The 26,838-nt window shown below is 59.0% G+C and overlaps 1 protein-coding gene across 6 annotated transcripts in view; it reads right to left on the reverse strand.

Moving 5' to 3' along the window:
- Positions 1-19,139, reverse strand: part of LOC129147613 (leukocyte immunoglobulin-like receptor subfamily A member 6) — a 29,933-nt gene extending 10,794 nt beyond the window's left edge. For 2 of the 6 annotated variants that reach the window (XM_054710343.1, XM_054710342.1), the window contains exons 1-9: positions 19,014-19,139; positions 18,581-18,616; positions 16,661-16,981; positions 15,783-16,103; positions 8,776-9,087; positions 6,892-7,212; positions 4,837-5,157; positions 2,958-3,278; positions 1,110-1,430 (exon numbers count right to left, since the gene is read on the reverse strand). In XM_054710343.1, the coding sequence (XP_054566318.1) occupies positions 1,110-1,430; positions 2,958-3,278; positions 4,837-5,157; positions 6,892-7,212; positions 8,776-9,087; positions 15,783-16,103; positions 16,661-16,981; positions 18,581-18,616; positions 19,014-19,047 (2,308 nt within the window). In that variant the 5' untranslated portion in view covers positions 19,048-19,139. The remainder of the gene's footprint in view (positions 1-1,109; positions 1,431-2,957; positions 3,279-4,836; positions 5,158-6,891; positions 7,213-8,775; positions 9,088-15,782; positions 16,104-16,660; positions 16,982-18,580; positions 18,617-19,013) is intronic. The other 4 variants (XM_054710344.1, XM_054710345.1, XM_054710346.1 and 1 more) reach the window with 4 other exon arrangements.
- Positions 19,140-26,838: the final 7,699 nt, after the last annotated feature.

The following is a 26,838-nucleotide window of genomic DNA, read 5'->3' on the forward strand; positions in this document are numbered from 1 at the left end:
TGGGGTACACCCAGGAGTGGAGCTGAGGTCTCCAGGGGCTCCTGTGAAGGGGGCGGGGCAAGCACTGAGCCCAAGTTCCTCTCCCTCTGCCCCACTCACCTGGCCCGTCCCCGCCCACAGCGCCCACAGCTGGCCTCTTTCTCTGCCCCTCCCAGTAGAGAGGACACCCCGACACGCCCCAGAAGGGCTCAGGGAGACGACGTCACCGGATGGCACCCTCTCTGCTTCCACGTGTCTGAGCGGCTGGCCACCCCTCAGAACGTCCCCCCACCCTCCACACATGAGCACAAGCAGCGGGTCCTGGCCTCTGGACACACGGGGTGGGTGACCCCTGACCCGGCCACAGGATCACAGGCCTTGCACTCTGAGCTGACCTCACCCGGCCACTGTGCCACCGACAGTCCCCCAGGACAGGGGGGTCACAGGGTCAGGATCAGCAGGGTGGACACCCCCAGGCCTGGTGGGTGGGGGCCACCCCTGGGCATGGGCTCCCCCCCATGGTATGTCAGACTCACAGCAGGATTCGGAGAGAGGAGAGAGAAGACACTCAATTTTAAAAGAAAAATGTCCCTCCCTCCCTCTCTCATTCCCTCCCTGCCTCCCTCCCTTCCTCCCTTCATTTCTCCACATGTCCTTGCTGGACCCTCAGTTCCTCTCAGGATCTGACTACACCTGACCAGGGACAGCCTCATCCAAAAAAATCCCCCAAAGCACCGTCCCCCGCTGGTCAGGGACCCCATGGACCAGGGCACTTGTCCTTGGAGGACGGACCCCTGGGGACACATTGCCTGGGTCCCAGAGAGCCTGGCCAGGGAAATGGGCAGGGCACCCCCATCTGGAGGGGAAGGACTCGGGGCCCCTTTAAGGGGTCTGCCCCACCTGGTGGCTGGAAGCTCAGGCCCCACCCAGCCCAGCAGGAACAGCTCTGTGTCCCCTCTGAGGCGGGGCTCAGGGTCCAGGCCACCGTGGTGTCCAGATGGGACCAGACTCCAGGGCCCTGAGCCAGGGGTGAAGGCCGAGGGTCCTGTGTGCAGAGGGAGGGGAGCCCCAGGGCTGGGTGTGAGTGGGAGGTCAGGGAGCCTGAGGACAGAGGCTCGGCTGGGACCCACCTGAGGGCGGAGCGGAGACGTCCTCCTCTGTCACCTGCAGCTGCACAGGCTCACTGCGCTCAGACCAGCCATACACATGTGCATAGAAGCATTGATAACGCCCAGCAGTGTTGTCACTCACTGCGGGGATTTGGAATCTGGCCTCTGTCCCCTGCGAGCCATTTTGAGGCGCACTTATCTGATCAAGGAGTACAGGTATTCCATCTTTCTCCAGGTAGAAAAACTCAGCCCCAGCTGGGCCCCGGCACTCGAGGGTCACAGGCCGTCCCCAGGGGAGCAGAGGGCCTAGCTCCACCCTGAGGGAAGGCTTGGGCAGTGCTCCTGGGAGGAAACAGACCAGGATGTCAGGCTCCATCATGAGGAAATCGCCACACTTCACACCTCCCATGTTTTGAGTGTGTATGTCCATGGTTCTTAGCAACCTTGAAGAGCTGTTCAATGCTCACCACAGCCCAGTTCTAGACCATTTGCACCATCCCTCCCCGAAGAGACCAGCCCATCTGCCCCTCCTGGTGATAGAATTCTCATTCCTCCAGTGACTTCCCCAGGTGATACTAGGACACGAGATCTGGTGACATCATGGCCTTTTCTTAGGGGGACACGGGAGCTGTCAGAGCAGCCTGGGGCCATGGACAGGTCCTCCTCCCCACGGCCGCTCTCTAGGGGGACAGACAGGCCTGGGAGGAAGGCAGACGATGAGGATGAGTAGGTCACTCATGGGGATAGAGACGCTGGAGTTGGAGATGGAGGGATTGAGCTGGCTGGATCTGAAGGCAGCTGGGGTGATTGTGGGGACCAATGGGGGATTCAGGGCTCCATGGGAAGTCTAGTGGGTTTGGGGATGCAGTTTCAGCCCAGACCTGCACATAGAACCCAAGTGGGTGAGAACTCCTAACTCCTGGGCACGTCCTCTGAGCAGCACTCACTGAGGTTCCCTCTGCATTTCCCACCTCCCTCTCAGCCCATGTCCACTTCCTTGTGATGGAGGCTCCTGAAACCCCAAGTGTGTAAACTGGGCTGGGAGGGGAAGAGAGGGCTCTGGTCCTGAAACAGGAAGAAGGCATCCCAGTTACCCAATCCCTGAGAGAGACAAGGCTGGCCCAGCCCCACCACTCATTCCCTTGGTCGCTCATTCCATCATTCCTTCAGCCACAGCTTAGCTCCTATGCATCCCTGTACAGACGCCTCCTTGTGCCATTACCCCTAAGGCCTCAATGTTGGGGGTACCTCAAGACTTGTGCAACCACCCAGGGGATGTCTGAGTCACCCCAGGATAAAGAGAGAGGAAAGAGAAGACACTCGATGTTAAAGGAAGAATTTTCCACCCTCCATCCCTCCCTCCCTCCCTCTCCATGTCCTTGCTGGACCCTCAGGTCATCTCAGGGTCTGACCACACCAGGCCAAGGGCAGCCTCATCCAAAAATGCCCCAAAACACCGTCCCCCGCTGGTCAGGACCCCATGGACCACGGGACTTGCCCATGGAGGATGGACCACAGGGGACACATTGCCTGGGCCCCACAGAGCCTGGCCAGGGGAAAGGGCAGGGCACCCCCATCCTGAGGGAAAGAACTCGGGGCCCCTTGAAGGGGTCTGTCCCCACCTGGTGGCTGGAAGTCAGGCCCCACCCAGCCCAGCAGGACAGCTCTGTGTCCCCTCTGAGGCGGGGCTCAGGGTCCAGGTCACTGTGTTGTCCAGATGGGACCAGACTCCAGGGCCCTAAGCCAGGGGTGAAGGCCGAGGGTCCTGTGTGCAGAGGGAGGGGAGCCCCAGGGCTGGGGAAAGCAGGAGGGCAGGGAGCCCGAGGACAGAGACACGCCTGGGAAAGGGTGCAGGGCCCAGGGACCCACCTGAGGACCGAGTGGAGACGTCCTCCTCTGTCACCTGCAGCTGCACAGGCTCACTGCGCTCAGACCAGTCAGACCCTTGGTGATAGAAGCACTGGTAATACCCGGCAGTGTCTTCAAGCACGAAAGGGATGTGGAATCTGGCCTCTGTTCCTTGAGTACCATCTTGAGAAGCACTTTTCTGATCAAGGCGTACGGGTCTTCCATCCTTCTCCAGGTGGAAAAACCCAGCCCCAGCTGGCCCCCGGCACAAGAAAGTCACAGGACGTCCCCGGGGGATCACAGGGCCTGGCTGGGCCCTGAGGGAGGGCTTGGGCAGGGCCCCTGGGAGGAAGCAGAGCAGGATCTCAGGCTCCATCATGAGGAAATCTCCACAATTCACACCCCCGCCCCGTGTCTTAATCATGCAGCTCAGTGGTTCTTAGCAAACTTGCAGAGCTGTGCAGCCCTCCCCTCAGCCCAATTCTAGACCATTTACACCACCCCTACCCCAAGAGACCACCCCCTGTACCCCCTCCAGGGAACTGAATTCTCATCACTCCAATGACTTCCCCATGTGACACAGTTCTGGTGACATGATGGCCCTTTCTCAGAGGGGACACGGGAGCTGTCAGAGCAGCCTAGGGCCCTGGGCATGCCTCCCTCCCCACGGCCACACTCCAGGGGGACAGACTGGGCTGGGAGAGAGGCAGAGGGTGAGGATGAGCAGGTCACTCTTGGGGACAGGAACGCTGGAGTCTGAGATAGTGGGAATGACCTGACCGGGTCTGCAGGCTGCTGGGGAGATTATGGGGACCAATGGGGCTGCAGGGCCCGATGGGAAGTCTAGTGGGGGTGAGAGGGAACACCAGTCCAGACCTGCTCACAGGACCCCAGTGGGTGAGGACCAGAAACTCCTGGGCACGTCCTCTGAGCAGCACTCACTGAGGTTCCCTCTGCATTTCCCACCTCCCTCTCAGCCCATGTCCACTGCCTTGTGATGGAGGCTCCTGAAACCCCAAGTGTGTAAACTGGGCTGGGAGGGGAGGAGAGGGCTCTGGCCCTGAAGGGCTCTGGCCCATCCCAGTTACCCAATCCCTGAGAGAGACAGAGCTGGCCCAGCCCAGCACTCATTCCCTCGGTCGCTGCTTCCCTCATTCCTTCAGCCACAGCTTAGCTCCCATCTCTCCCTTTACAGACGCCTCCATGTACCATTACCCCAGGCCTCAATGTTGGGGGTACCTCAGGGCTTGTGCAACCATCCAGGGGATGTCTGAGTCACCCCAGGATAAAGAGAGAGGAGAGAGAAGACATTAAAGGAAGAATTTTCCTCCCTTCTTCCATTCTTCCCTCCTTCCCTCCTTTCTTTTCTCCCTCCCTACATCCCTCCCTCCCTCACTCTCATGTCCTTGCTGGACCCTCAGTTCATCTCAGGGTCTGACCACACAAGGACAAGGGCAGTCTCATCCAAAAATGCCCCAAAGCACCGTCTCCCACTGGTCAGGGACCCCATGGACTATGGGACTTGCTCATGGAGGATGGACCACAGGGGACACGTTGCCTGGGCCCCACAGAGCCTGGCCAGGGGAAAGGGCAGGGCACCCCCATCCTGAGGGGAAGGACTCAGGACCCCTTGAAGGGGTCTGTCCCCACCTGGTGGCTGGAAGCTCAGGCCCCACCCAGCCCAGCAGGGACAGCTCTGTGTCCCCTCTGAGGCGGGGCTCAGGGTCCAGGCCGCCGTGGTGTCCAGATGGGACCAGACTCCAGGGCCCTGAGCCAGGGGTGAAGGCCGAGGGTCCTGTGTGCAGAGGGAGGGGAGCCCCAGGGCTGGGGGTGAGCAGGAGGACAGGGAGCCCAAGGACAGAGACGCGGCTGGGACAGGGTGCAGGGCCCTGGGACCCACCTGAGGGCCGAGTGGAGACGTCCTCCTCTGTCACCTGCAGCTGCAGGGGCTCACTGAGCTCAGAATAGCCATACACATGTTCATAGACACATTGATAACGCCCAGCAGAGTCCTCACTCACAGCGGGGATGTGGAATCTGCCCTCTCTCCCCTGCGAACCATCTTGAGGCGCACTTATCTGATCAGGTGGTACAGGTATTCCATCTTTCTCCAGGTAGAAAAACTCAGCCCCAGCTGGGCCCTGGCACACGAAGGTCACAGGCCGTCCCCGGGGGATCACAGGGCCTGGCTGGGCCCTGAGGGAGGGCTTGGGCAGGGCCCCTGGGAGGAAGCAGAGCAGGATCTCAGGCTCCATCATAAGGAAATCTGAAATCTGCAACCTCAAACCTCCCATGTCTTAAGCGGGCACTTCAGTGGTTCTTAGCAAACTTGCAGAGCTGTGCAACCCTCACCAGAGCCCAGTTCTAGACCATTTGCACCATCCCCATGCCAAAAACACCACCCCTCCCCCCTTCAGGGAACTAAATTCGCATCACTCAAGTGACTTCCCCACGTGACACAGGTTCTGGTGACATCATGGCCTTTTCTCAGGGGGACACGGGAGGTGTCAGAGCAGCCTGGGGCCCTGGGCATGTCTCCCTCCCCACGGCCACTCTCTAGGGGGACAGACAGGGCTGGGAGGGGGGCAGAGGGTGAGGATGAGCAGGTCACTCGTGGGGACAGGGACACTGGAAGCTGAGATGGTGGGAATGACCTGACCAGGTCTGCAGGCAGCTGGGGAGATTGTGGGGACCAATGGGACTGCAGGGCCCCCTGGGAAGTCTAGTAGGTATGGGGGTAGAGCTCCATCCCAGACCTGCTCACAGGACCCCAGTGGGTGAAGACCCCTGACTCCTGGGCACGTCCTCTGAGCAGCACTCACTGAGGTTCCCTCTGCATTTCCCACCTCCCTCTCAGCCCATGTCCACTGCCTTGGTGATGAGGCTCCTGAAACCCCAAGTGTGTAAACTGGGCTGGGAGGGGAGGAGAGGGCTCTGGCCCTGAAACAGGAAGAGGCATCCCAGTTACCCAATCCCTGAGAGAGACAGAGCTGGCCCAGCCCAGCACTCATTCCCTTGGTCGCTCCTTCCCTCATTCCTCCACCACAGCTTAGCTCCTGTCTCTCCCTTTACAGACCCCACCTTGTGCCATTACTCCCAGGCCTCAATGTTGGGGGTACCTCAGGGCTAGTGCAACCATCCAGGGGATGTCTGAGTCACCCCAGGATAAAGAGAGAGGAGAGAGAAGACACTCGGTGTTAAAGGAAGAATTTTCCTCCCTGTTCCTTCCCTTCTTTCCCTCCCTTCTTTCTCCCCCCCTCCTTCCCTCCCCCCATTCCTCCCTCCCTCCCTCCCTCCCTCCCTCCCTCCCTCCCTCCCTCCCTCCCCACATTCCTCCCTCTCTCCCTCACTTCTTTCCTCCTTCCCTCCCTCCCTCGGTGCCTCCTTCCCTCCTTCTCTCCCTCCCTCCCCCTCTACCTCCCTCCCTCCCTCCCTCCCTTCCTTCCTCCCTCCCTCTCATGTCCTTGCTGGACCCTCAATTCATCTCAGGGTCTGACCACACCAGGCCAGGGGCAGCCTCACCCAAAAATGCCCCAAAGCACCATCCCTGGCTGGTCAGGGACCCCATGGACCACGGGACTTGCCCATGGAGGGTGGACCCCAGGGGACACATTGCCTGGGCCCACAGAGCCTGGCCAGGGGAAAGGGCAGGGCACCCCCGTCCTGAGGGGAAGGACTCGGGGCCCCTTGAGGGGGTCTGTCCCCACCTGGTGGCTGGAAGCTCAGGCCCCACCCAGCCCAGCAGGACAGCTCTGTGTTCCCTCTGAGGCAGGGCTCAGGGTCCAGGCCACCGTGGTGTCCAGATGGGACCAGACTCAGGGCCCTGAGCCAGGGGTGAAGGCCGAGGGTCCTGTGTGCAGAGGGAGGGGAGCCCCAGGGCTGGGGGTGAGCAGGAGGGCAGGGAGCCCAAGGACAGAGACGCGGCTGGGACAGGGTGCAGGGCCCTGGGACCCACCTGAGGGCGGAGTGGAGACGTCCTCCTCTGTCACCTGCAGCTGCAGGGGCTCACTGAGCTGAGACCAGCCGGACCCTTTTTGATAGACGCATTGATAACGCCCAGCAGTGTCTTCACTCACAGCGGGGATGTGGAATCTGGCCTCCTTCCCCTGCGAACCATCTTGAGGCGCACTTATCTGTTCAGGTGGTACAGGTATTCTATCCTTCTCCAGGTAGAAAAACTCAGCCCCAGTTGCGCCCCTGCACACGAAGGTCACAGCCTGTCCCCGGGGAATCACCGGGCCTGGCTCGGCCCTGAGGGAGGGCTTGGGCAAGGCCCCTGGGAGGAAGCAGAGCAGGATCTCAGGTTCCATCATTAGGAAATCGGAAATCTGCAACCTCAAACCTCCCGTGTCTTAAGCGGGCACCTCAGTGGTTCTTAGCAAACTTGCAGAGCTGTGCAACCCTCACCAGAGCCCAGTTCTAGACCATTTGCACCATCCCCATGCCAAAAACACCACCCCTTCCCCTCCAGGGAACTAAATTCGCATCACTCAAGTGACTTCCCCACGTGACACAGGTTCTGGTGACATCATGGCCTTTTCTTAAGGGGACACGGGAGGTGTCAGAGCAGCCTGGGGCCCTGGGCATGTCTCCCTCCCCACGGCCACTCTCTAGGGGGACAGACAGGGCTGGGAGGGGGGCAGAGGATGAGGATGAGCAGGTCACTCGTGGGGACAGGGACACTGGAAGCTGAGATGGTGGGAATGACCTGACCAGGTCTGCAGGCAGCTGGGGAGATTGTGGGGACCAATGGGGCTGCAGGGCCCCCTGGGAAGTCTAGTGGGTATGGGGGTAGAGCTCCATCCTAGACCTGCTCACAGGACCCCAGTGGGTGAGGTCCCCGGACTCCTGGGCATGCCTCTGAGCAGCACTCACTGAGGTTCCCTCTGCATTTCCCACCTCCCTCTCAGCTCATGTCCACTGCCTTGTGATGAGGCTCCTGAAACCCCAAGTGTGTAAACTGGGCTGGGAGGGGAGGAGAGGGCTCTGGCCCTGAAACAGGAAGAAGGCATCCCAGTTACCCAGTCCCTGAGAGAGACAGAACTGGCCGAGCCCCACACTCATTCCCTCGGTCGCTCCTTCCCTTGTTCCTTCAGCCACAGCTTAGCTCCTGTCTCTCCCTTTACAGACCCCACCTTGTGCCATTACCCCAGGCCTCAATGTTGGGGGTACCTCAGGGCTAGTGCAACCACCCAGGGGATCTCTGAGTCACCCCAGGATAAAGAGAGAGGAGAGAGAAGACACTCGGTGTTAAAGGAAGAATTTCCCTCCCTCCCTCCCTCCCTCCCTCCCTCCCTTCCTCCCTCCCTCTCTCCATCCCTTCTTTCCTCCCTCCCTCTCCATGTCCTTCCTGGACCCTCAGTTCATCTCTGGGTTTGACAATACCAGGCAAGGGGCAGCTGCATCCAAAAATGCCCCAAAACATACTCCCCGCTGTTCAGGGACCCCATGGACCACGGCACTTGCCCACGGAGGGTGGACCCCAGGGGACACATTGCTTGGGCCCCTCAGAGCCTGGCTAGGGGAAAGGGCAGGGCACCCCCATCCTGAGGAAAGGGACTCGGGGCCCCTTGAGGGGTTCTGTCCCCACCTGGTGGCTGGAAGCTCAGGCCCCACCCAGCCCAGCAGGGACAGCTCTGTGTCCCCTCTGAGGCGGGGCTCAGGGTCCAGGCCACCGTGGTGTCCCGATGGGACCAGACTCAGGGCCCTGAGCCAGGGGTGAAGGCCGAGGGTCCTGTGTGCAGAGGGAGGGGAGCCCCAGGGCTGGGGGTGAGCAGGAGGGCAGGGAGCCCGAGGACAGAGACGCGGCTGGGACAGGGTGCGGGGCCCTGGGACCCACCTGAGGGCGGAGCGGAGACGTCCTCCTCTGTCACCTGCAGCTGCAGGGGCTCACTGCGCTCAGACATGCGGGACACATGGTAATAGGAGCAGCGGTAAGAGCCTTCCTGCACAGCGGGGATGACGAAGCTGGCCTCTAATCCTTGAGTACCATCTGGATACCCAGGTTTTATACCAAGGGGTACAGCACTTCCATCCTTCCACAGGTGGAATAACTCAGCCCCAGCTGGGCCCCGGCACACGAAGGTCACAGGCTGTCCCCGGGGGATCACCGGGCCTGGCTGGGCCGTGAGGGAGGGCTTGGGCAGGGCCCCTGGGTGGAAGCAGAGCAGGATCTCAAGCTCCATCATGAGGAAATCTCCAACCTCACACGCCCGTGTCTTAAGCGGGCACCTCAGTGGTTCTTAGCAAACTTGCAGAGCTGTGCAGCCCTCTGCGCAGCCCAGTTCTAGACTATTTGCTCATCCCTTCCCCAGGAGACCACCCCTCCCCTCTCCAGAGGACATAATCCTCATCACTCCAGTGACCTCCCCATGTGACACAGGTTCTGGTGACATCATGACTTTTTCTCAGGGGGACACGGGAGGTGTCAGAGCAGCCTGGGGCCCTGGGCATGTCTCCCTCCCCACGGCCACTCTCTAGGGGGACAGACAGGGCTGGGAGGGGGGCAGAGGGTGAGGATGAGTAGGTCACTCTTGGGGACAGGGACACTGGAAGCTGAGATGGTGGGAATGACCTGGCCGGAGCTGAAGGCAGCTGGGGAGATTGTGGTGACCAATGGGGCTGCAGGGCCCCCTGGGAAGTCTAGTGGAGGTGGGAGGGGACACCAGCCCAGACCTGCTCACAGGACCCCAGTGGGTGAAGACCCCTGACTCCTGGGCATGCCTCTGAGCAGCACTCACTCAGGTTCCCTCTGCATTTCCCACCTTCTTCTCAGCCCATGTCCACTGCCTTGGTGATGAGGCTCCTGAAACCCCAAGTGTGTAAATTGGGCTGGGAGGGGAGGAGAGGGCTCTGGCCCTGAAACAGGAAGAGGCATCCCAGTTACCCAGTCCCTGAGAGAGACAGAGCTGGCCCAGCCCCAGCACTCATTCCCTCGGTCGCTCCTTCCCTCATTCCTTCAGCCACAGCTTAGCTCCTGTCTCTCCCTTTACAGACGCCTCCTGGTGCCATTAGCCCCACAAACAGGAGGAACTCAGGAGGACCCCTGCCTTCTTGGGGGGAAGGGCAGAGGGAGCACAGGGCTGAGGGGGGAGTGTGCAACCCACAGCCACACGCTGTGACACTCATCCAGGGCTGAGTGTGGGAGGTTCAGGGTGAGTGTGGGAGGCTCAGGGTGAGTGTGGGAGGTACAGGGTGAGTGTGGGAGGCTCAGGGTGAGTGTGGGAGGCTCAGGGTGAGTGTGGGGGCTCAGGATGACTGTGGGAGGCTCAGGGCTGAGTGTGGGAGGCTCAGGGTGAGTGTGGGAGGCTCAGGGTGAGTGTGGGAGGCTCAGGGCTGAGTGTGGGAGGCTCAGGGGTGAGTGTGGGAGGCTCAGGGCTGAGTGTGGGAGGAACAGGGTGAGTGTGGGAGGCTCAAGGTGAGTGTGGGAGGCTCAGGTTGAGTGTGGGAGACTCAGGGTGAGTGTGGGAGGTTCAGGGTGAGTGTGGGAGGAAGAGGGCTGAGTGTGGAAGGCTCAGAGTGAGTGTGGGAGGCTCAGGGTGAGTGTGGGAGCCTCAGGGTGAGTGTGGGAGGCTCAGGGTGAGGGGGGCAGCGCTGACCTCTCAGAGGCAGAGGGGGAGGCCCTGAGCTGAGACCAGAGGGTCAGGGGGGAATGAGCCAAGCCGAGCTCAGGAGCCCGCAGCCTGGGAGGAGGCCGAGGTCCAGGGAAACATGGTGTTTGTGGAAGTGACAGAAAGGCTGGGTTCTGAAGGGAACTGAGCCAGAGGGCGTGAGGACAGACAGACCCAGACAAGGAGAGAGGCTTAGGCTCATTCCAGCTGGAGACACACTGGAGAGGACTCTAAGGAAAATCAATGTTTTGCTGAACATGAAACTTGAGTGAAAAACTCCATTTAAAAAGGCAAACTCACCCTCCTGCGTGTAGATCCTCTGGCCCAGACAGAGCACTGCAAGGGAAGCCCCAATGAGACAGGCGCCCACCGCCCGCCCGGTGCCCTTAAACAGGGTCCAGTCCCTGAGCTACAGGAATGACCGCCTCTCCTACCGCCTCCAACCCCCTCCTCAGCCTGGCTCCCACTGGGTAGCTCCCTCCCCTACAGCAGGGTCCACACAGGATCCCAGGAGGCTTCCCACCACGCCCCCTCTGCCCGTGTGTGTCTGACCTGTCCCACTCCCAAGGTCTAGAACAGCCCGGGTCCCTCCCCTGGAGCTCGGGCCCAGGTGACACAGAGGAAGCAGGGCCTGCAGGCTGAGGGCCTCCTGGGGGCTGGGCACAGGTGGGGCCTGGGTGCCCCCCGGAGACCCGCCCCTCTGCCCTGAGGCCCTCCCCCTGCGTTCTGACTCACCCAGGCCCAGGAGGATGGTGGGATGGGGGTACATGAGCAGCCTCGCAATGGCTTCTCTGTCCTTGTCCCGGTGAGGCAGGCAGGGCCCGGCCGGTGAGGAAGTGTGCAGGGGCCGGGTCACGGCTCTTTTCCGTGGTCTCTCAGGAAGGGAGTGTGGCCACTCCCAGACCCACCCTCCCCTCTTGGGGAACCTGAGCGGCCGTGGTTTCCGGGAGGCATTGCTAGGGAGAGGTTTCCTCACCAGGCCGAGCCCGTGCCCAGATGCAAGCCACACAGAAGTAATTCGTCAGAGACAGACACACACGACAGAAGGATGGGTGGATGACACATAGATACTCAGACACATAGACATACAGTAACACGGATACACAAAGGGATATTTGACATGGGTGGATCCATAGGTGCACAGATGGATGTTGAGATAGTCACATAGACACTTAGAGACATAGATACATAGACAGAAACTAATGTACATTATATATATAAAAGCCTAAATGACCGAACGACAAGTTGACCAATTGCTAGGATGTGCACTGACCACCAGGGGACAGATTCATGATGCAGGACCTACCCCCGGCTGGTCACTGCGCTCCCACAGCTAATCTCCAGTGGCCAGCCAACCACCTGCAGCCCATCCCAGTCACTGGCCAAACTCCCAGGGTCCCTACCCCTGGCCGGCTGGCACTCCTCCCTCACCCCCTCATAGGCCCCATTTCCTGGCAAGCCCAAGGGACCCCTCCCATGCACAAATTCATGTACTGGGGCCTCTAATAGATATATAGACAATTAGACACACAGTGTTGAATAAATACTTAGTTACATAGATAGATGGATAGATAATTACAGACATAGTTACATATATAGATAGATACATAAATAAATAGATAGTTACACAGATAGATATATAGATACAATGATAGACACTTAGATAGACATCACAGGCAGGGAACGTTAATGACTTGTCCTCTGGTCCTCACAGGCTGACTGTCCCCAAACCACACATTTCCTGATGCAAATGCCTCAATTTCTAACCTGCAAACAGAAAACTATAAAACTCTCCTGACTCAGCTCGCCTCCCTCCACCCTTTCCCTACAGTGTAGGCGGCACGCGGCTCAGGCTCAATGGCCATGTCTTTGTGCCTCTCTGTTTCTAGTGACCCTGGGCTTCCAGGGCCTGCCAGCTGCCTCTGGTTATTTCACACTGAAAACCCTCACGTCCACAGAAGCAAATGCACTGAAGAAACAGTCATGTGGTCCACACGTCGGTGGGCGGGACTCCCGGGAAGGTTGAGTTTGCACAGATCCACAGGTGTCTGGGCAGGTGGATAGATTCTGGTCTGGATGCTGATGGGCGTCCATGGGTCCATTTAGGGCACAGAACACAGTCCCTGTGACTAGGGGAGGAGGTCGCATAGCCTCCCTCCTCCCAACACTGAGGCACATCCTTGTGACCACCCAGGGGAGGGCCCCCAGGAGGAGGAGGCAGAGGAGAGTTAGGACCTGCAGGGAAAGGCGGAGCCTCTCAGGTCCCAGCCCAGGGATGGCTGTGAGGCTGCAGCCCCAGGCAGGCCCCAGGCAGAGCTGGGCCATCAGGAGGGGCCAAGGTGTGGGAGGGGAGGATGGGTAACTTCTGTAATAGTGTCACCAATACAGACAAGATCATTGGAAGGGGGTGGGGTACTATTCTGCTGGGGTCTTTTCCGAACCTACAAGCGTTCAGGAATCTGGAGAAGGGCTGTGCATAAACGGATTAAAGAGACTAGAGAAGAAATATGAATTTGGAAGGCATTTTGGAAGGCCAGACAGAAACTTGATTCTACTGACTAAGCTCCCTGAATCTCCAGGCCCCCTGGGTTTTGATTCCCACATTTTTCCCTATAGCAAAGCAGATATACATATCAAAGGTAAGGTTTGGTAAACAGTAAAAGATGGTCAGGTTGGGGGAACTGCACTCAGCTGTCTGGCAGCAGGCAATGATAATGCAAATCTTCAGCCCTAGTGAAGCTATCCATCAGCCTTCCGAGGAACTTCTCGCATTTAGTTTTGCTCACTACTGGAATTTGCTTTCAGCCGTGTTCAGTGGCATTTTGTACGTTCACCATCTTGTGAAACCATTGCCTCTACTTCATTCTAAATTATTATCATCACCCCCACCCCCAAAAGAAATGGTGAGCCCACTGTATCTGTGCAGGTCTGTCCCAGGCACAGGACCAACAGGACGTGTATATACAGAGAGATGCATGTGTCAGGATTGGCTCATACAATTCAGGAGTCTGGCAAGTGCAAAATCAGCAGGGAGGGCTGATGGCAGGAGACCAAGAGAGCTGCTGTTGCAGTTCAAGTCCCAGGGAGTTGGCCGGCAGCGTCCAGGGGTCAGTCCTGTTCTCTTCAGCTGATGTGAGGAGGCCCACTCACCTGATGGAGGGCAGTTTGCTTTCCTCACATGACTTAGAGGCCCTGGATGGGCTGGAATGGGGATCGTGGTGATACTGAGGTTTCATCCCCCCTCCTTATTGTATGTCATGCATGCAAAGAATGAAATCTCAGACCAGAAGATTGAAGCCAAAGCATGGAAACTTTATTGCAAGCAGATCCAGACTCACACATGGGGAGAGATTCAGTCATGGTTGCCACTGAAGCCTGTGGTCTAGGGGTATATATTTGCTACAAACCTACTCTCTATCTCCCCCTGTGGCCACCTGATTGATTTCCTCACTTGTTCTTGCCCAGAAGCAGACCTGAACCTTCTGGGTTCCTCTACCTCAGCTCACCTTATTGTTGCATCCCTTCCCTAGTTCCTGTGCCTCCCCTCTGAGTCTAAGTCATCCAGTTATTTCTGCACGGTTGGCTTCCGTGGTTAGGCTGGCTCACATGGCCCTGTCTGCCCTGCCTACATTCCACCTGCCTTTGTTTCCCCCTGGACCCTGCCCTGTCCGACTGCCTGTCAATCAATCTGACTCCTCACTGGTCCTGGGAAGATGAGGGGTTGAGGCCAATCATCCTAACCCACGTGCGGTTCACTTGTCCTTTAACAACAGCAGGGGCAGCTCTGGGTGTCCTGGGGTCCCCTGTGAGCCTCCGGGCACTCAGGGAGCTCCCTGCTGGGGCCCTGGGGTTCCCTCTCTCTAGGAGGCTCCCTTGTGTTTATTTCTGTGGTCCCTGTGGGACCGTGTGCTGGCTGAACCCAGATTCCACCAGAATCGCCACCAGGATCAGCAAGACCACGCCCGCCAGGCCCAGGCGGATGCTGTTCTCCACTGTGTAATCAAGGGAGGCGGGGTCTGGAAGAAGAGGGCAGGGATAAGTGACAGGTGGACACCCCCAGGCCAGGCCAGGCTATAGGAGACGGGAGCCCATGTCCAGCAGAGCCCGAGGAGGAGACACCCCAGGCTGAGGTCCCCCCTCCCCAGCCCAGCCTCAAGGTTGGGGAGCTGAGGTCTCCAGGGCCTCCTGAGAAGGGAGCAGGCAAGCACTGAGCCCAAGATCCTCTCCCTCTGCCCCACTCACCTGGCCCTTCCCATCCCACAACGCCCACACCTGGCCTCTTTCTCTGCCCCTCCCTGTAGAGAGGTCAACCCGACACGCCCCAGAAGAGCTCAGGGAGACGACGTCACCGGATGGCACCCTCTCTGCTTCCACGTGTCTGAGCGGCTGGCCACCCCTCAGAATGTCCCCAACCCTCCACACATTAGCACAGGCAGCTGGGCCTGGCCCCTGGACACACAGGGTGGAAGCCCCCTCACCCAGCCACAGGGTCACAGGGCCTGGATTCTGACCTCTCCTCACCCGGACACTGTGCCACCCACAATCCCCAGGGCAGGGGGGTGATGGGGTCAGGATCATCTGGGTGGAAACCCCCAGGCCTGGTGGTTGGGGGCCACCCCTGGGCATGGCTCCCCCAGATGGGATGTTTGAGTCACACCAGGTTGAGGACAGAGGAGAGAGAAGACACTCAGTTTTAAAGGAAGAATTTTCCCTCCCTCTCTCCCTCCATCCCTCCCTCTCCATGTCCCTGCTGGACCGTGACTCCAGTTCATCTCAGGGTCTGACCACATCGGGCCAGGGGCAGCCTCATCCAAAAAAATACCCCAAACCACCGTCAGGGACCCCATGGACCACGGGACTTGCCCATGGAGGGCGGACCCCAGGGGACATATTGCCTGGGCCCCTCAGAGCCTGGCCAGGGGAAAGGGCAGGGCACCCCCATCCTGAGGGGAAGGACTCGGGGCCCCTTGAAGGGGTCTGTCCCCACCTGGTGGCTGGAAGCTCAGGCCCCACGCAGCCCAGCAGGGACAGCTCTGTGTCCCCTCTGAGGCGGGGCTCAGGGTCCAGGCCACCGTGGTGTCCAGATGGGACCAGACTCAGGGCCCTGAGCCAGGGGTGAAGGCCAAGGGTCCTGTGTGCAGAGGGAGGGGAGCCCCAAGGCTGGGGGTGAGCAGGAGGGCAGGGAGCCCGAGGACAGAGACACGGCTGGGACAGGGTGCGGGGCCCTGGGACCCACCTGAGGGCGGAGTGGAGACGTCCTCCTCTGTCACCTGCAGCTGCAGGGGCTCACTGCGCTCAGACCAGCCATACACATGTGCATAGAGGCAGCGATAACGCCCAGCAGTGTCTTCACTCACAGCGGGGATGTGGAATCTGGCCTCTAATCCTTGAGTACCATCTTGAGACCCAGGTTTTATACCAAGGGGTACAGAACTTCCATCCTTCTCCAGGCGGAATTGGAGAGTCCATACCAGGGAACTGCACACGAAGGTCACGGGCCGTCCCCGGGGGATCGCAGGGCCTGGCTCGGCCCTGAGGGAGGGCTTGGGCAGGGCCCCTGGGAGGAAGCAGAGCAGGATCTCGGGCTCCATCATGAGGAAATCTCCAACCTCACACCCTCCTCCCTCCCTCTGTCCCTCCCTCCCTCTCCATGTCCTTCCTAGACCCTCAGTTCATCTCTGGGTTTGACAATACCAGGCAAGGGGCAGCCTCATCCAAAAATGCCCCAAAACATACTCCCCGCTGGTCAGGGACCCCATGGACCACGGGACTTGCCCATGGAGGGTGGACCCCAGGGGACACATTGCCTGGGCCCACAGAGCCTGGCTAGGGGAAAGGGCAGGGCACCCCCATCCTGAGGAAAAGGACTCGGGGCCCCTTGAGGGGGTCTGTCCCCACCTGGTGGCTGGAAGCTCAGGCCCCACCCAGCCCAGCAGGGACAGCTCTGTGTCCCCTCTGAGGCGGGGCTCAGGGTCCAGGCCACCGTGGTGTCCAGATGGGACCAGACTCAGGGCCCTGAGCCTGGGTGAAGGCCGAGGGTGGGGGTGAGCAGGAGGGCAGGGAGCCCGAGGACAGAGACACGGCTGGGACAGGGTGCGGGGCCCTGGGACCCACCTGAGGGCGGAGTGGAGACGTCCTCCTCTGTCACCTGCAGCTGCACGGGCTCACTGCGCTCAGACCAGTCATACACATGTGCATAGAAGCATTGATAACGCCCAGCAGAGTCCTCACTCACAGCGGGGATGTGGAATCTGGCCTCTGTGCCCTGAGAACCATCTTGAGGCGCACTTTTCTGATCAGGGCCTACTCGGCTTCCTTCCTTCTCCAGGCGGAATAACTCAGCCCCAGCTGGGCCCCGGCACACGAAGGTCACAGGCTGTCCCCGGGGGATCACCGGGCCTGGCTCAGCCCTGAGGGAGGGCTTGGGCAGGGCCCCTGGGAGGAAGCAGAGCAGGATCTCAGGCTCCATCATGAGGAAATCTCCAACCTCACACGCCCGTGTCTTAAGCGTGCAGCTCAGTGGTTCTTAGCAAACTTGCAGAGCTGTGCAGCCCTCTCCACAGCCCAGTTCTAGACCATCTGCACCATCCCTTCCCCAGGAGATCACCCCTCCCCCCTCCAGAGGACATAATCCTCATCACTCCAGTGACCTCCCCATGTGACACAAGTTCTGGTGACATCATGGCTTTTTCTCAGGGGGACACGGGAGGTGTCAGAGCAGCCTGGGGCCCTGGATATGTCTCCCTCCCCACGGCCACTCTCTAGGGGGACAGACAGGGCTGGGAGGGGGGCAGAGGATGAGGATGAGCAGGTCACTCGTGGGGACAGGGACACTGGAGTCTGAGATGGTGGGAATGACCTGGCCGGAGCTGAAGGCAGCTGGGGGAGATTGTGGGGACCAATGGTGCTGCAGGGTCCCATGGGAAGTCTAGTGGTGGTGGGAGGGGACACCAGCCCAGACCTGCTCACAGGACCCCAGTGGGTGAGGTCCCCTGACTCCTGGGCACGTCCTCTGAGCAGCACTCACTGAGGTTCCCTCTGCATTTCCCACCTCCCTCTCAGCCCATGTCCACTGCCTTGGTGATGAGGCTCCTGAAACCCCAAGTGTGTAAACTGGGCTGGGAGGGGAGGAAGGGGCTCTGGCCCTGAAACAGGAAGAGGCATCCCAGTTACCCAGTCCCTGAGAGAGACAGAGCTGGCCCAGCCCAGCACTCATTCCCTGGGTCGCTGCTTCCCTCATTCCCTCTGCCACAGCTTAGCTCCTGTCTCTGCCTTTACAGATGCCTCCTGGTGCCATTGGATCCACAAACAGGAGAAACACAGGAGGACCCCTGCCTTCTTGGGCGGAAGGGCAGAGGGAGCACAGGGCTGAGGTGGGAGTGTGCAACCCACAGCCACGCGCTGTGACACTCGTCCAGGGCTGAGTGTGGAGGCTCAGGGTGAGTGTGGGAGGCTCAGGGTGAGTGTGGGAGGCTCAGGGTGAGTGTGGGAGGCTCAGGGTGAGTGTGGGGGCTCAGGGTGAGTGTGGGAGGCTCAGGGTGAGTGTGGGATGCTCAGGGCTGAGTGTGGGAGGCTCAGGGTGAGTGTGGGAGGCTCAGGGTGAGTGTGGGATGCTCAGGGCTGAGTGTGGGAGGCTCAGGGTGAGTGTGGGAGGCTCAGGGCTGAGTGTGGGAGGCTCAGGGTGAGTGTGGGAGGCTCAGGGTGAGGGGGGCAGTGCTGACCTCTCAGAGGCAGAGGGGGGAGGCCCTGAGCTGAGACCAGAGGGTCAGGGGGGGATGAGCCAAGCTGAGCTCAGGAGCCCTCAGCCTGGCAGGAGGCCGAGGTTCAGGGGAACAAGGAGTTTGTGGAAGTGACAGAAAGGCTGGGTTCTGAAGGGAACTGAGCCAGAGGGCGTGAGGACAGACAGACCCAGACAAGGAGAGAGGCTCAGGCTCATTCCAGCTGGAGACACACCGGAGAGGACTCTAAGGAAAATCAATGTTTTGCTGAACATGAACCTTGAGTGAAAAACTCCATTTAAAAAGGCAAACTCACCCTCCTGCGTGTAGATCGTCTGGCCCAGACAGAGCACTGCAAGGGAAGCCCCAATGAGACAGGCGCCCACCGCCCGCCCGGTGCCCTTAAACAGGGTCCAGTCCCTGAGCTACAGGAAGGACCGCCTCTCCTACCGCCTCCAACCCCCTCCTCAGCCTAGCTCCCACGGGGTAGCTCCCTCCCCTACAGCAGGGTCCACACAGGTTCCCAGGAGGCTTCCCACCACGCCCCTCTGCCCGTGTGTGTCTGACCTGTCCCCCTCCCAGGGTCTAGAACAGCCCGGGTCCCTCCCCTGGAGCTCGGGCCCAGGTGACACAGAGGAAGCAGGGCCTACAGGCTGAGGGGCTCCCGGGGGCTGGGCACAGGTGGGCCTTGGTGCCCCCCGGAGACCCGCCCCTCTGCCCTGAGGCCCTCCCCCTGCGTTCTGACTCACCCAGGCCCAGGAGGGTGGTGGGATGGGGGTACATGAGCAGCCTCGCAATGGCTTCTCTGTCCTTGTCCCGGTGAGGCAGGCAGGGCCCGGCCGGTGAGGAAGTGTGCAGGGGCCGGGTCACTGCTCTTTTCCGTGGTCTCTCAGGAAGGGAGTGTGGCCACTCCCAGACCCACCCTCCCCTATTGGGGAACCAGTGCGGCCGTGGTTTCCGGGAGGCATTGCTAGGGAGAGGTTTCCTCACCAGGCCGAGCCCGTGCCCAGATGCAAGCCACACAGAAGTAATTCGTCAGAGACAGATACACACGACAGAAGGATGGGTGGATGACACATAGATACTCAGACACATAGACATACAGTAACACGGATACACAAAGGGATATTGACATGGGTGGATCCATAGGTGCACAGATGGATGTTGAGATAGTCACATAGACACTTAGAGACATAGATACATAGACAGAAACTAACGTACATCTATATATATAAAAGCCTAAATGACCGAACGACGGGTTGACCAGTTGCTATGATGCACACTGACCATCAGGGGACAGATTCATGACACAGGACCTGCCCCTGGCTGCTCAGTGTGCTCCCACAGCTAACCTCCCATGGCCGGCCAACCTCTTGCAGCCTCTCCCAGCCACTGGCCAATCTCTCACGTTCCCTCCCCCCGGCCAGTTAGCCCACCCCCAATAGGCTCCAATTGATGGCCATACCAAAGGACCCCTCCCATGCACAAATTCGTGCACTGGGGACTCTAATAGTTATATAGACGCTTAGACACATAGTGTTGAATAAATACTTAGTCACATAGATAGATGGATACATGGTTAGATGCACAGTTACATAGATACATAGATAGATATATAGATACAATGATAGACACTTAGATAGACATCACAGGCAGGGAACGCTAATGACTTGTCCTCTGGTCCTCACAGGCTGACTGTCCCCAAACCACACATTTCCTGATGCAAATGCTTCAGTTTCTCAGTGCAAACAGGAAACCATAGAACTCTCTGACATGTCCATGCTGTTACTGGGGCAGCACAGCGCTGAGGGGACACTGGGAGGACTCCGCCTGCTCTCCTCACAACCCATGCACCCAGGGCAGCCAGCACCCGGCTGAGGCTCAATGCCCATTTCTGTGCCCCTCTGTGCCCGGTGACCATGGGCTGCCATATGCACACTCCCCTGCCTCCCAGCTGCCTCTGGCTATTTCTAAACGGAAAGCCCTACGTCCACAGAAGCAAATGCACTGAAGAAAGAGTCATGGTGGTGGGAGGGGCATCTGGGAAGGTTGACTTTGCCAAGAACCAGAAGGTTCTGGGCTGGTGGCCGGATTCCCATCTGGAGCCTGATGAATCCAGGGGTCCATTCAGGGCACAGAACACAGTCCCTGTGACTAGGGAAGGAGGTCGCATAGCCTCCCTCTTCCCAACACTGAGGCGCATCCTTGTGACCGCCCAGGGGAGGGCCCGCAGGAGGAGGAGGCAGAGGAGAGGTAGGCGGAGCCTCTCAGGTCCCAGCCCAGGGATGGCAGTTCTCTCCTGGGTGAGAACACTTCCCCTCGATTCCCACAAAGCACCCCTCCGCTGAGCCCCGCCCCCGTGCATGTGGGTGCCATGCGGCCCAGCCTGTCCCTGCTCCTCAGGACACAGGGACCCTCTGGCATCTCAGCACCCACTTTGTCCCCGGGCCCCAGTGGGCGTGTCTGAGCATCGGTTCCTGCCCCATCGGTCCAGGTGGGATCTCTCCTCCCAGCACACGGCCCCCTACGGCGCCCTGGTGTTCAGCCCCCGGACACACCTCGGGGGGTTGGGGGAGTCCTAGTGCAAGGTCGCCCCCTCTCCACCTGCCCGCAGGAGTGCTACCGGGGACCCGGCCTCCAGGTGGCTTCTTGGGACCAAATAGCAGGAGGGATGTCCTTTGAGGCAGGGGTGTCCCTGCCCCCCATGGCCCTGTCCTGGGCCCTGCATCCCCCAGGTGGGCAGTTGGAGGTTCGAGAAGAAAAGACTCGCCCTGGCTGGTGTGTCTCAGTGATCAGAGCATCAGCCCGGGTACCAAAGGGTTTTGGTTTCAACTCCCGGTCAAGGGCAGGTCCCTGGGTTGCAGGTTCCATCCCCGGTCAGGGCGAGTTCGGGAGGCACCCAGTCCATGTATCTCTTACATCCATGTTTCTCTCTTTCCCTCCTTTCCAGTCCTCTGAAAATCAACGGGAAAAATACCCTCGGGTGAGGATTCACCAAAAAAATAAAAAATGACGGAGGAGGAGGGAAGAAGAGGAGGAGAAGAAGGAGAAGGAGGAGGAAGAGAAGGAAGAGGAAGAGGGGGGAGGGCCTTGATGTCTGTTCTTCTGTCCTCTCTCTGAGCCCCTCCTCTTCCTTCCAATATCCCCTGAGATGGAAAGGTTTTTGTTTCATTTATTTTTATATTTTTATGGATCTCAGAGAGGAAGGGAGATGGAGGGAGAGATAGAAACATCCATGATGAGACAGAATCATGGATTGGCTGCCTCCTACACGCCCTCCACTGGGGATCCAGCCCACAACCCAGGCCTGTGCCCTGACCGGGAATCGAACCCTGACCTCCTCGTTCCTAGGTCGAGGCTCACTTGTTTCACTTGTCATTTCCCCCAAAGGGTGTCTCTCCCGACGGGGCTGCACTGCCTGGACTCACAGCCCTGGGCTGGTCAGCTGTCCCAGCTCAGGGGGAGGGCGGGGTCCCGGGAGGGGAGGAGCTGTCAATCAGCGGGCTGTGTGACCCGCCCTCCCGGTGTGGGCGGCACCCCCCACCCTCAGACCCAAAGGGGAAGGAAGGGCTCATTCTCCCGGAGCTGGGCGCCTGCCCCTCTCGCCTGCCCTCGGATGGACATCGGAGCTCCTGGTTCTCTCCCCGCGGCCCTCCGGTTCCGGGCCTTGGACTGGGGCTGAACTGCACCGCCGGCGCCCCTGGGTCTCCGAGCAGAAGGCGATGGGGGACTTCCAGCTGCCACAGCGGTGAGCTGTTCCTGTGCTCAGTCCCCTCCTTAGCTCTCTGTGCCCCAGGCCTCAGAACCTGTGGGTCTGTGTACCTGGAGGGCCCAGACCAATGCACTGACAGGTGAAAAGTAACAGGAGAGGGAGGGGGAGGTGGGAGGGGGAGAGAGAGAGAGAGAGAGAGAGAGAGAGAGAGAGAGAGAGAGAGAGAGAGATTGATTCAGAAATTCAGTACAGGATGTAACCCCAGGAAAACAAAGATGAAAACGATAGGGTTATATCCCAGCTGGTTTTGCTCAGTGGATAGAGCATCGGCCTGCTGACCGAAGGGTCCCGGGTTCGAACCCCTGACAAGGCATTTGCCGGGGTTGTGGGCTCAACCCCTGGTTTTGGGCGAGCGGGAGGCAGCTGGCCCATGATTCTCTCTCATCATTGATGTTTCTCTCTCTCTTCTCTCCCTCTCCCTTCCTCTCTGAAATCGTTAAAAATATATATTTTTTAAAAAATAAAATACAATGGAGTGGGAAGGCTGGGGACCCGCCTCGCTGAGGCTCATGGCCTGTGACTCAGGGCAGGGACTCGGCCCCGCACGCGGGTCTGCACCCCCCGCCGCTGAGCTCGCCGACCCTTGGCCGCTCAGGGACGGTTCCCTCCCTGGTTTTCCCAGGAAAAACGGAGGAAGGACTGAACAGACCTGAGCGGGTTTGGCCCCGGAGTCAATGGGTAACGCTCCATAGAACGAAAACGGCATTGTGACAGCTGGCTGAGTCGTGGTCGAACTTTTAAAAATATTATTTTAATGTGGAACAGCATGTTTAACGCCCGCAACAGCCGTGCACGCCTCTTACCTTCTCTGTTAGAACAGCAACAGCAAAAGCCCGCACAATTAATCCGCACGAGACGCTGGCGCCCCGTTGTAACCAGACGGGGCCGCAGGTTGGACCCCATTAGAGGCGGGAATGTGGGCACTTCCCGCCTCGGGGGCTCTGTCTCCCAGCTCTCCTGGCGAGGGGTCCGCTCTGGGGTCGGGGTCCTCAGACCCCAAAGGCTTCTTTGTGGAGACCGCGCTGGGCAGCGACCTTTCCGAGCCCTGCGGCCACCAGCGACCTCGCTAGGCACCCGAGTGGGCGGTGGCGAACAGACATTGGAAGAACAGCGGGGCCTGGCCCGTGCGGCTCAGTGGTTAGAGCGGGGCCCGAGCACCAAGGGCTCTTGGGTTTGACTCAAGGGCACGTGCCTGGGTTGCAGGTTCGATCCCCAACCCGGTCGGGGTGTGTCTGAGTGAGGCAACCAATCCATGTGTCCCATGTCCATCTCTCTCTCTCTCTCTCTCTCTCTCTCTCTCTCTCTCTTCTCCTTCCACTCTCTCTAAAAATCAATGGAGAAGTTACCCTGGGGTGAGGATGGATATAATGAGGGGTGGAGAGGTCTATGGGGGAAAGGAGACATATGTAAAACTTTAAACAATAAGAATTAAAAAAAAAAAAAAAAAGAATGAGGGGACCCAGGAAAGAGGGTGGATGTGTTCACATAACTGATTCCTGAGATCTGCCCCCAAGGTCAGGGAGGTGTGGGGGTACCTGTCACCTGTGGCGATCGAGAACTCGGGGAACTGGACCCCATGTGGGGAGGGACAGAAGAGGAAGAGCAGATTCAGGAAAAGGGGGTACACAGCACGGGTGGGGGGGGGATGCCTCTGGGGCAGCAGCCACCACGGGGCCACGCCCCTGCCCCGGGCGGAGACCAGCGGTCAGAATGTGAGTGATCAGGGAGTGTGACTGTGACCGCCAACAGGCCCCAGGTGTGAGGACTCACCCAGATGGAAGGCAATTCCCCGCCCACGGCAACAGGTGAGGTCACTGCGGCTCCCCAGGAGGTGGGGCCTAAGCCTCTGAGGAACAGGAAGTGAGAGGGGAAGCAAGGCCACAGGCAAGGAGATGCTGGGCCACTGGAGACAACCTGTCACTCACGGTGCCCGGGGGAGGGGCACCGGGGAAGCCCCAGGCTGGTCAGAGGAGAGGATATGGGGGGGAGGGGGGAGGTTCATAGTCAAGGGCCTCTGATGTGGTTTGCACCAGGAGGAATTGAGGAGACAGGGTGAGCAGGCTTAGCAATGGCTGTTTTAATTCTTGCAGTGGGCCCTGGGGTGCAGGAGGTGGTGCTAGCTGCCTGGCCCCTGGTCCGGGGGTGATTAGGGCAGGGGGGTTGAGGCCCAGCGTGTGAAAGCCTCACAAATGGGGTGGCGGGGTGAGGGGCTCAGGATTGGCGGGTTTGTATGTGAATGCTGACCCCAGGAAGAAGATTCCTATATATACACTGAGTGGCCAGGTTATTATGATCTCGGAACGCATAATCATCTGGCCACTCAGTGTTTGTGTGTGTGTGTGTGTGTGTGTGTGTGTGTGTGTATAGTGCATGAATTCATGCATGGGTGGGGTACAGCCAGCCTGGCCAGGGGGAGTGAACATGGGTGGTTGGCCAGCTGGCCTGCGTGCTGGTCGAAATCCTGGTCGAGGGGACAATTTGCATATTAGCCTTTTATTATATGGGATTATATAGGATATACACTGCGTGGCCAGATTATTATGCATTCAGAGATCAAAACAATCTGGCCACTCAGTGTATATATTTTTATTCCTCACCCAAGGATATTTTTCCATTGATTTTTTTTAGAGTGAGAGGGAGAGAAGGAAAGAGAGAGAGAAACATCAATGTGGGAGAAACACATCAAATGGTTGCCTCCCGCTAGAGCCCTGACCAGGGCCGGGGCCAGGGAGGAGCCTGCAACCGAGGTGCGTGCCCTTGACCGGAATCGAACCCTAGACCCTTTCATCTCCAGGCCAAGGCTCTATCCACTGAGCCACACCAACCAGGCAGGAAGAGGATTCCTGCTCAGGGGTTCGGGCAGCAGTGAGGGAGGCAGGAGGCCAGTGCCAGGTGACGCAGCATCGTACAGGGTCACCTAGGACACGGAGTGCCCGACGGACACCTGTAGGACGGATGTTAAAGCGTCAGGTTGACAGATGCCTGACACGTGGCCGATACAAGGAGGTACGGCAGGCTCTGCTCCGTGCAGTCATCCTGGGCACCGAGGGCCAGCTTCACGGGGTGGCTCCCAGGTCACCCAGGACATCGGTGTCCAGCAGCAGAGGGGAGAGCCTGCCGAGGGCCCCGAGGAAGCCCAGGGACAGACACGGTGCTGAGGACAGAATGACAGCCCCAACGGTGTCCACGTCCTATTCCCTGGACCCATCTGGTATCTGCAGATCGGAAGATGAGCCACAGGTCCAGGTGGACCCATGTCACCATAGGGGTCCTTCTCAGAGGGAGGCAGGAGGGTCAGAGACGGAGGGAAGGAGACATCCTGGTCAGAGAGCGGATTTGGAAGAAGCTGCAGCGCTCCTTGATGATGGAGGAAGGGGCCGCAAGCCAAGGAGTGCAGACGACCCCTCGGAGCTGCCGAAAATAATGAGATGGATTCTCCTTTACTCCCTTCCCCCACGACCACCCCCCCCAAGGGAGTGCCGCCCTGCCAGCACCTTGATCTTTGCCAACGAAACTGACTTCAGGAGTCTGCTGTCCTGACCTGGGAGATAATACACTGTGTTGTTTGAAGCCACGGAGTGTGTGGTGATTTGTTACAGCAGCAACAGGAAGCCAATACTCTCACTTTAGGGGAGGAGTCCATGCAAACTTGTGGGAGCCCCTTTCACGTCCTGCGTGGTTCAGGGTTCCGGTTCAGGGTTCGGGTTCTGGAGAAGGCCGCACACAAATGAAAAGAGACTTAGAAAACATTTAATTTGGGAAATGGGGGCCAGGCGGTAGTCCAACTCTAGTGGGAGGACGACTCCTCGATCGGCTTTTCCATCCCTTTGATTAAGATTAAAATGATAGGACACACCCTTATCCCCTGGGCAGGAAACTCAATAAAAGCCAATCAGTGAATTGAGGACTAACAGGTGGGGCTGCTTCAACTACCAATACCTAGTCATCAGCTCTGACCCTTCAGAGCAGTTAAGGTTGACCAGCCCTCCGGATTCCCTGTCCACAGCTCTCTCTTATTAAAACAATGATCGGCTTCCGGCAAAACTTAATGGGCAAAACAGCATCCAATCCCAGTCTGGAAGGGCATTAGCTAGGGGAGGGGAGGAAGGTCAGACCAAGGGCAAGGCAGGAGAGCTGGGTAGGTGCAATCTGAGTGGAGAATGCACGGTGTCCAGTGGGGAGGGAGCGGGGGTGGGCACGGGAAGTGGGAACACGCCATGTCCCTCAGAGTGGACTAACAGCCCGAGGGACCCTCTCGGGCCATCATAGCCTCTCCAAGCCTGTGCCCAGTCCACACATGTCCATGATATGAGTGTATGCATGTATATGCGTTTGTACCAGTGTGTGCATGTGTGTGTGTGTGTGTGTGTGTGTGTGTGCGTGTGCATTTGTGCATTCACGGGCATGTGTGTGTGGTGTGGGTGGGGGTGTATGCTCTGCACCCTCACCCAGCCAAACGTCCCCTTAGATGCCTGCTCACTCGTGACTAAGAACCACACTCAGATCAGAAATCATCGATGCCATTTGTTTCTGTCTTTATTCTCTTACTATGTTTTGAGCATCTGTGGAGGCAGAGACTGGGGACCAGGTACCGTGTACCCCAGCTCCTCGTGCAGGGCTGCCGTAGCTGGGTGTGTGAGAACATTTATTGATGAACAAGGTGAGGCAGGATTCAGCGACAATGAGGCTTCAGAGATTCGCTGCAACAATATGGCCCAGGTTCAAGGTCAACAAGTGGAAGGTCTTTAGAGTCAGCTACGAAGGTGGTTCCAACAGTCTCTGGGGGGAAGGTGGGGATTCAC

This window comes from Eptesicus fuscus, chromosome 21 (genome assembly GCF_027574615.1).
Source record: "Eptesicus fuscus isolate TK198812 chromosome 21, DD_ASM_mEF_20220401, whole genome shotgun sequence".
Taxonomy (NCBI): domain Eukaryota; kingdom Metazoa; phylum Chordata; class Mammalia; order Chiroptera; family Vespertilionidae; genus Eptesicus; species Eptesicus fuscus.